General features: G+C 31.0%; 1 protein-coding gene across 1 annotated transcript in view; it reads left to right on the top strand.

The window, feature by feature from the left end:
• The window catches only part of LOC124365776, a 20,912-nt gene extending 11,573 nt beyond the window's left edge, over positions 1 to 9,339 (top strand). Inside the window, exons 4-5 of the mRNA XM_046821822.1 lie at positions 5,141 to 5,322; positions 8,998 to 9,339. Of these exons, the coding sequence (XP_046677778.1) occupies positions 5,141 to 5,322; positions 8,998 to 9,339 (524 nt within the window). The remainder of the gene's footprint in view (positions 1 to 5,140; positions 5,323 to 8,997) is intronic.
• Positions 9,340 to 9,641: the final 302 nt, after the last annotated feature.

Below are 9,641 nucleotides of genomic sequence, written 5' to 3'. Positions count from 1 at the left end.
TTTGAAAATGAAGTAAAAGGGATTTAATTTTAAATAATTTAAATCATGTAATTCTATTGATTTTTGTAAATATTGCTGTTGAATATAGAAACAAAATCCATGTGTGAGCAATTATATAAAGTTTGATTTTGTTTATCATTCTTGCTTTTGTTGATCTGCTGATAATGATACTTGAATAGACATATTCTAACATGAAGAAGTGATGATAGTGTTCCATTGTTGTGCTAGCTGTTTCAGTCTGCCTGTTGTTTTCTGAGAGTGAACAAGTGAAAAACTTGTTGAATTTCTTTTTGTGATCTCACTTTGATACTAACAGTTTATTATTTACTTGTTAAGGTTTTTTGTTACTTTTTGGTGTTACAAAAGTTTAAACTGTCAACTATTTAGTAAGATAGAATTGTGTTTTTAAGTTTGTTGAACTGATTTTAAGGTAACACTTTTTATTATCAGGTGTTAATATGTATGTTATGGTATTATTGATGTTGATTAAGCTATTATAAATAGGTAAGAAGCAGGTCTATAGAAACTCAATGTATATTGTTGTAATCCATTTATACATACAGGTCATGACTACCACAAACAAAATTTAAAGACTGTGAATGAAAATATTTTAAAATGTTATGAAGGAATAGTTGCAGGTGATAAAATATGTGATAGTTGTCGCAAATTAGTTTTGCGGTCACCATTACAGGAACCAGAAACTGAACTCGAGGAAGCAAATGCAAGGGAAGAATTGTTAATACTTACTCCTGAAAAGAACAAGCAATTGAAAGTTTGAATGAAAGACTAGGTTTGATTGAAGAAACACCAATAAAAAATAAAAATCTGAGCAAAAATAAATATCCTGAAAATAAATTTTAATAATTTACAGAATCATTAAGAACTAAAATACTTAGTTTAAGCCCTGAAAATCCAGTCGAGCCAAACTATGACAGATTATTAATCAACTGGAAGTAAAATTCAGTAGTACAAGAGATAGAAGTTTGTAAATGAAAATTTTAACAACACTTCCTAATATTTGAAGGTTATTTTTGATGATGGATGGATTTTGAAGGAAACAGGATTTTTCCGGACATTTGCCATTCTTTAGAAGAGATCAGATTGCAGATCTCGAAACGTAGTGTTACTGATTTCTTGTTTCACTGAATGATGTCAAATGTCTGGAAAAATCCTGTTTCCTTCACTTCCTAAAAGCTAGACTTTGAGACAAATTACAAAAACAATTGGATTATGTCATTGATACAGAAAAAGAAGACATTAAAATAAGTTTTCGGGAACCCCATGATCCATTGGTTTCATTTAAATATACTAGAGTGCCAGATATTTTATTTGTAAATAAGACAGATGTCTTCACCAAAGTAGATCCCAGAACCCAAACTAGAGGAGTATACATACCATCATACAAAGTAGGAAAGCACTAAAACAATGAAGAAACTCCAATAAAAAAAAGGAAATATTAGGAAGTAAAGTTAAAAAAACTCTAGGAAGATAAATTTATATTTAAATGAATATAAACGTAAAATATTAATTTTAAATATTAATTAAATATTAATTTTATGTTTAAGGAGTGTATGAACTAAAATGATATTATGAAAAAAGTAAATAAAATTAAATTTGGTTAGTTAAGTCTATGTAAGAAGTAATTTATTTACATAATAGTTTCAATAAAAAATAGGAACATGAGTTTAAAATTTATTATAATTAGTAGGCCTAACGATTTTAAAAATTAATAAAAAAAATTTAATAGTAGGATATGCTGTTATGTTAAGAACTGCAGAGAAACACACACACATAGTTTTTTTATATATGATATAAATATGCAATGTGATGTATTTTTAGTTATTTCTTGATTCCATCACTTCCCACTCTGAAATTTGTATGGTGTACTCACAGAATCATGCATTAAAACATATAAATTTAAAACCAACTCAAAAATATTTTCTAACACCTTTTTGAATTTTACAAAAAATTTATTTTTTTACCAAAGGTGTTTACCCAAGTGGGTATCAAATTTGATAGGTTGTTTTCTGCGGTTTATGGAACTGCTGAAATCATAGACTGGTAGGCCTTATGGTGTGTTTCTGGGGTGGGCAAAAAGCTCTTGAGGCTTAAGTGCATGGCACTAGGCCGCCCCAAAGAAAAAAAGCCCATCCATGAAACCCTCTTTAAAGCTATCTTTTAGCTCTCTAGCACTAATAGAACTGTAGTTATAGCAGATTTTAGATTTAAGCTCATGTTACAAAACCCTGCATTTTGTGATTTAAAAAAATTTGTAACTAAAAACTATGAGGGATAGTCAGGTTGAGTGCCTTGTTGGTTTGACAAGGAATGACCAACCAATGTTGTTCTTAATTGAATAAACCAAAACTGGAAGTGGTCTTGTATAATGTACAACAATGTCAAATATAGGCAACAACAAATCCTAAAAAAGGGAAAAGTGTTGTGGCGGTTTTTAGTTGCGAAGCATCAATAAAAACTGATGAGAACATGACAAGAGTGACTGTTTGTAATGAAAAACACAGTGGGGAATGTCCATTGACTATGCAAACCCTAGTCAAGCATTGTTCTGCGTTTGCTTGCGTCATCCCCCGACACACTGACATTGCCCGTGCCCGCCTGCTCCACATCTGACGACCACCCCTCAACAGTCATCTAGTATACAAAATGTCTGCTACGCTGATGCCATGAGACGCTTCCCCAGTCCAGACATTCTTCAGGACAAAGGGTGCTCTGCAAATTTTAACGGGAATTCAGTTTTTTTAAGGAGTCCACTTTACAGCTAAGGACTAAATTGACCTACCCAAATCAGCAAACTCAGACTAATACAAAATTACATTTTCAGGGTTCCCTGAGACTAATACACCAAAACGCTCAGTACGCAACCAACATGAAATTCACTTTATATGTGAGGAGCAGAAATCAGATATCCTTGTTATAACCGAGAACGGTTATAACAACAAAAACCTTGAACTTTGCAAAATTTCAAATTAAAAATTGGCAATGCATACTGCCGCTGTGCCTCCAAAGGAGGTGGTGTAGCAATTTTTCTGAGACAAAATATAGTGTTCACCAATTTCCAATCAAAGAAACAACCGCAAAAGAATTTTAAGCAGTTGAGATTCAAGTCCTAACAAACAGGTCAACAATAGTGATAGGGGTTTACAGTTCTCTCAGCGGAAATGAAAATAAGTTTTTTTTTTTAATTTGAAGCATTGCTCATTTACCTGACTATCCATAAATACAATTATGTCTTGATGGGAGATTTCAAACGGATGTGATGGAAACCATACATCCACCTAGCAATTAGTCAATCTGCTGAGTTCATTTGGCCTTGAACTGTTAGTTAAAACTCCAGTGAGAGTGATAGCCACATTGCAGTCGTCTATTGAGAAAATCATGAGAATGTTGACAATTTCTGATGGGAAAAAAAATTTTTAGAGAACCAAAAAGTACCAAAACAATAAGAGACACAAGGCCAGAAAATATTGTTCTCCTCAACGCTTCCCTTCCAAAGAAAAGTGGCATTTTCTAAATTCTTCACACCCCATAGAACAGCAGTTTCAAATTGTCAATGAATGTTTCAATTTCCATCTCAAAATACCTGCTGCCCAACAAAAACAATCATAGTTTGTCCAAAGAAGACAAACAATACATGGGTCACTCTGGTTTTGAGAGAAAAACTTAAGTTTTTCTAAAAAATAAACATAAAAGCAGTCAATGAACAGTCCAAAATCGTTTTCCTAAATTATTTAAAAACGTACCAAAAGATGATCCAATAGTATGAGACTCGAGGCAGAGATAACCACACTGGAAGCCACAGAATGGTGGTTTATGAGCACTTGCCTTCGCAGGCAGGTTTCTGGTGTCAAATGCATTTTACAGTATTGACGAGTTTCTGGTGTTTAACTGGGAGACCACCCAATTCACTGACTTGACTCCAGCACTGGAAGTGGGTTGAAATTGGCGAAGAATGAATGAGACTTGAATGTATGAACAATGTTGTAAGTTTGGATGTAGTGGTAATGTGGTGTGTGTTTAAATTTTTAGAATAAATTATGACATGTTCGATACAATGTGCGATTGTTACTAGCAATAAAAGATTTGATTTGATTTTAAGATAAATATATAACATTATCCAATGGTGTAGCACATCAAAAATATGAAATTACTTTATGTGATCACAAATGTTCAAGCTTTCTAAAAAATTAAATCTTCAGTTATTTTTGAAAGTAAGTGTTACTTTTATTACTACACAACAAAAATAATTAGGTATGTTTGTTTATTAGATATGGAAAATTGACACCCTTACCTAAAGTAAATGTTTCTTACAACTGTCACTTGGTTGTAGTCCATACACAATTCTAAATACTTTATCTTGTAAAAGATATTCTGTACTTTTAATTCAGTTGTACTCTCTAAGTCATTCCATTGATCAACTTTAACTGAAGTCTAAAATGTAAATAAGCTTTAGAATTTCCTTGTGTACCTAAAATCATATTTACACAACTATGGTAGATCATAGTTTAAAATTGTTTCTATCTTGATTTTCTAAATCAAAATTAGAATCTGTCTAATTAAGACATATTTACACTTGTGAACAAAAATTTGAAACCATTAAATCAAGGCTGAACATACGTAAAAAGTAGTGAGATCACTTAAAAGTTTGTGTTATTAATATATACACCTAAAATATAGTAGCCTAATCTAAACAATTTTGTCCCAATTTCCTTATTTTTCTAGAATATAAAAATTTACAACAAAATAAACATTGAACTTGTTGGGTAATTTAATTTATATTTGAGTTCCAGTTATGAGTATGTGAACTCACAAAAAATGTTAGTTACATGAATGATAATCTATAGTAAACATTCTATGTTTTATTGTTAGTTTTCATTTAAAATGCACATTAGTTTATACCAATTTTGTTAATTGTATGTAAACCAAGCCAAATACACAAATCATTTAATGCATATTTTAGTCGTTGTAAACAGTTTTGAGACTAAACTGTCAAAATATCCCTGGTTATCAGTGTTTAGCAAATAGTGATTACTTAAAGACAGATGATAAAGCTGCCAAATCACAAAATAAATATTTGTCCACTTGCAGAAAACAAAGTGATAACATTGTGTTGTTTGATCAGATGATCCAACTCGTTTGTCTTCCCCCATCCACCGGACAGAGGAACGATTTCTGGCTGCAGACATGGAGTCAAGTGAGCCACAGAGAAACGACAAGGACTCTGGTCGCAGTGCACGTCTCGCTGCCCTCGCAGAGACCATCAATAACTGGGAGGACGACCCTAGGCACATTCCTCTGCCAGAAGTATGCAACTTGGCCAACTAATCTGGCATTATATTATTAATAGTTTTAACTTTAACCCTTTGGCTGCTCTCTAAAAACTTGTGTTTTAATTGTTCAGCATTATAGCATGGGTTATACCCAAAACTGTTCAGCTCAGGTGACTTTTTTATATTTATACCTTTAAAAAATCTTGATACTTGCTTGAAATGAGTTTTGTTCTTTAGCCCATAAACTTGCAAAAAGGTACTTCATACCAATATAATTAAAAAAAATGTTAAAGAACAAAATATTAAAAAAATTTTTTTAAGTTTGAACTGTATAGCATATTTTTGTTGTAGAGTATATTACAAGTAAATATAATTATGAACAGATCCAGGCGTTTTATGTAATTTGTATAAAATATACCTGTTATACAAAAACAAATAAATTGTAACTTACGTAAATTTCAGGAAATTTTTCATCAGTAAAGTATAGCCATATAGTTTTACATAGTCAAGTATAAAACAAAAATTTTGTTGTATGGAGAATTCAATTCTCCACAAATTAGTATATAGATACGCTAATTAATAAATAAAGTTATGTTACCGCAAATATATTGCACATATAATGATATATCGTTGTAAAACAACCAAAGGGTTAAATTAATATTTAGAGTCATAACGGATGTAATTTTGAGAAAAATGAATATGAACATTAGGGTCTGTAGGAACATGATCCCAATTGTGACCTGATCATGATATGTTAGGATATATTTATGGATTATTCATACTGTGATAAAGCTACTATACCTGATCCTAGGTCAGCAGTGCACAGATTGGTTGTCAATTTGCTTGTTGTTTTAACAGAAACTGGTAGTTGTTATGTCTTTAAAACGAACCACTTTGAAAATTATAGTTGATTTGGGTAACCAAAGTGATAAAACAATCTGGTATATACATTCTAGAAGCGTCTCTCTAATTGGAATTATTTATAAATTTAAAAACAAACACTCCAATAATATACTTTTTATTTTTGTGAGGCATTTCCTGTTCAAGGAACACATCATCAAACCCATATCTGGAGTGTTTGTTTTTAAATTTATAATCCAGTATATTTATATTAGTTTTATAATATCCATTCATATGAAAAAGTAATAGACATTTGATTACAATCAAATTTTGGTATTTAATAATCCATATTTAACATTGATTTGGGTAATAAGTGTCCAGGTTAATATGTCCCTTCTGTAAGAAAGTATAATCAAATAATGCTTTAATTTTAATAGTTGGTATCTAAATAATCAAATTATGCATGCATAATTTAAAATATTTTAATTACTTTGAAAGAGCCATTAAAAATCACTTTTGTAATATGTCTGTCTTAATTTGTAGCGTAAAATCATTTGAACTTAAAATGGGTCAATAGTAAAATACTAAATGTTGTGTTGTGTCAAAGTACAATAATACGTCTTGACACGAATAATTTCTGTAATTATTTTCAGTCTAATTCAACTTCAAACACAGAGTCACACAATCCCTTTCATTTCTTGAGAGTACACGTGATAGCGCACATTTTTCATGGTACAAATGTTTGGATGTCATAAATTGAAATTCATTTTTCAACTTTTATTGTTTAGTTATTATTATAAAGAAGTTAACATTGAAGAATTTCTAAATTATACTTGACCTCACCAACAGTCACATAAGAATGAAATAATTTTATTTTCTATAATTAAAACCCAAGTAATGCAAGGTTAAGATGGTTCAATCGATTTTGAGTTTGGAAAATATTTTTAATATTAATTCGTAGTCCCTTTAAGATAACTTCCCTGAATGCAGAAAAAATAGAAACATATATTTTTGATCACACCACATGACATTACAGGTATTTCATTGAGGAAATTTAGTCAATTTCATAATTAGGTCTAAATAAAAACTGCTGAAAATAAAAGGATATAACATATTAACATTATGTACACATGTTATAGCTTCAGGAAATGAGATTTATTTTATTTGTAAAGATATTTAATTTTGTTAACAAAAAATAAAAAAAATACTAAAGAAGATGTAATTTTCTTAAATAATATTTAAATGCTTAAGTGCCAAGTTTTTAACAGTGTTGTTGAAGGCTACTGTCAGGTTTATTTGCCGTGCTCAGAGCTGTTCCATGGTCTGCATATATTTAATGTTTCTCACCCACCAATGGTCAACTTTAGTGTGATATCTTCATTTACCAAACTGCCATCAGAATCTCTTGAATCATCCCGTCAGGTTGTGGTTCATAAATTGAGTCCACATACCGATTGCCATAATTCTCAAAAAAGTTACACTGCTGAATGTCTAACTCACAACAATGCATCCGGACTAATCTAAAATTGATAAAACCTCCTTATTGTTATTACTAATTTCTGCCATACCGACAACCACAATCAAGATGGAAAATAAAACTAGGAAACAATAACGTTCTGTTTTTAACGTCCACGTAAACTTCACCGGTGTGCTTTCGTGATAGTTCCTTAGTTGGCCGTCGGAGTATATTAGCAACTAAACAGAACTACTGTGGATTCATGGTAGTTCAAATAAATGCTACTAGAGGTCAATGTGTACCGTTTTACAGTTGTCAAGCGTTGTGTAGTGAAGCAGCTGTTTAAAACGTCCAAACACAGGCGTGGCAGTTGGACGTAAAAGTAAGACCGCCCGAGTTAGGGTTTATTTATAAAATATAATTTCTTAAATGATTAAAAAAATGTCAATCTCTGAAGCTATAACTTATTTACATGCTGTTAAAATTCCATATTTTTCTCTTCAGTTTACATATAAGCCTAATTATAAAATTATCATATTTCCCATAAATGCCTTTAATTTCATACATAGTGATTAAAAAAAAATTATATGCCTATTTTTTATCTTGGTGTTTTTTTATGAAGTGCTAACTTAACATGTGCAATAGTAGTATTTCTAATCTAAACTACATGAAATCGGACCATGCTTGACTTTTCAAATGCTTAACTTAAATTCAGTTGACTAGCTAGAATGTTTTTGAAGCCAGTCATGCATTGATACAGTTATTAAAATCCATGTTTCCATTAAAACAATTATATTAAAAGATTGATAACAATAAAAACTATTGTTCATGTAAATCTTCCCAGAAAACAGGTTGTGCTCCTAAATAAGATTTCGTAACCTAAATTTTCTCTTTACAAACAGCTAAATAAGGACAAGTTATCTCATCCATAAATATCTATCTATATATTAGCAAATTATACTAATACAGTAGAAGTAAATGTTATTCTGATTGTTTTATTGGTGTTTTACTATTGATTTAGACATATTTCATTATACACTAGGAGTAGTTGGTTTTTGAGTTGTGGAAATTGATCATACCTACTTAGTTCTATACAGTTGATTAAAAAATGAATCAAGCTTTTCGATATTTTTTACATTTAAACTGGATGTTTTCATTAGCAGATATGAAATAGGGAGGCTATGGTAATACTACATTCATTTAATTGTACCTTACAGCATTATAAAAGCATCCTGGTAGCATTCGGTCAGCACTAATATTCATTATTAGCTTTAAGAGTTTACAATCACCACTAATCACACATATGCTTAACTTCTTATGGTAACAGTTAATCTGCAGATATTTAATGCTTTTTCAGAGTTAATAGCCTATTTATTTATATTATACACTAAACAAACAAATTTTTTATTGAAGCGATCTGGAACAAAAACACCAACCAAGGCATCAGTTCTAAAAAAACACACAGTGTTCACAAATAAGAATACCATCGAAGATCACAGAAAGTTCATCTCTCCTCAAAAAGGAACAAGTACTCGATTGAATGGAGTGACCTCCAGTAGGACGTCTCCCAGAAACTCCAAACCTCCACATGCAAATAGTAGAGGACAGTCAGTTTCAGAGAAAACTGTTCCGTCGATATTAAAGCGTTCGTCGGATAGACGAACATCTCCTCAAAGCAAAATGAGTACGAAGAGTACAAAGTCCATTGTGTGGGACAAGACTGTTATAGATGCACTGGTGAGACATTTCCCTTAAAGTAGTAGTGGTTAAGGTTTTCCTCTTCTATTTCTATCCTTTTCAAAGTGCTTTTATCTTCACTTCTTGCTTTAATGTCAACATTTCTGACTAATGAAGAACTCCAATTTTGAGGATAAAAAATAATGCAGTGAAATTGGCGGTGGAGCAAAAAATGATTTTCACATGTCTTTGATTATTTTAGTAAAGTTACAAACACACTGTCAGCCATGTGCAGTTAAAATGAATTTAAATTATAATTTTGAAAAAAACTTGTAAACGAATGAAGTTTGTATTAGGTATTAAGTGAATACGTATTAAAA

The sequence above is a fragment of the Homalodisca vitripennis genome, chromosome 1, assembly GCF_021130785.1.
Source record: "Homalodisca vitripennis isolate AUS2020 chromosome 1, UT_GWSS_2.1, whole genome shotgun sequence".
Classification (NCBI taxonomy): Eukaryota; Metazoa; Arthropoda; class Insecta; order Hemiptera; family Cicadellidae; genus Homalodisca; species Homalodisca vitripennis.
Note: the sequence above shows the minus strand (reverse complement) of the source record. Positions and strands in the feature narration are given on the sequence as shown.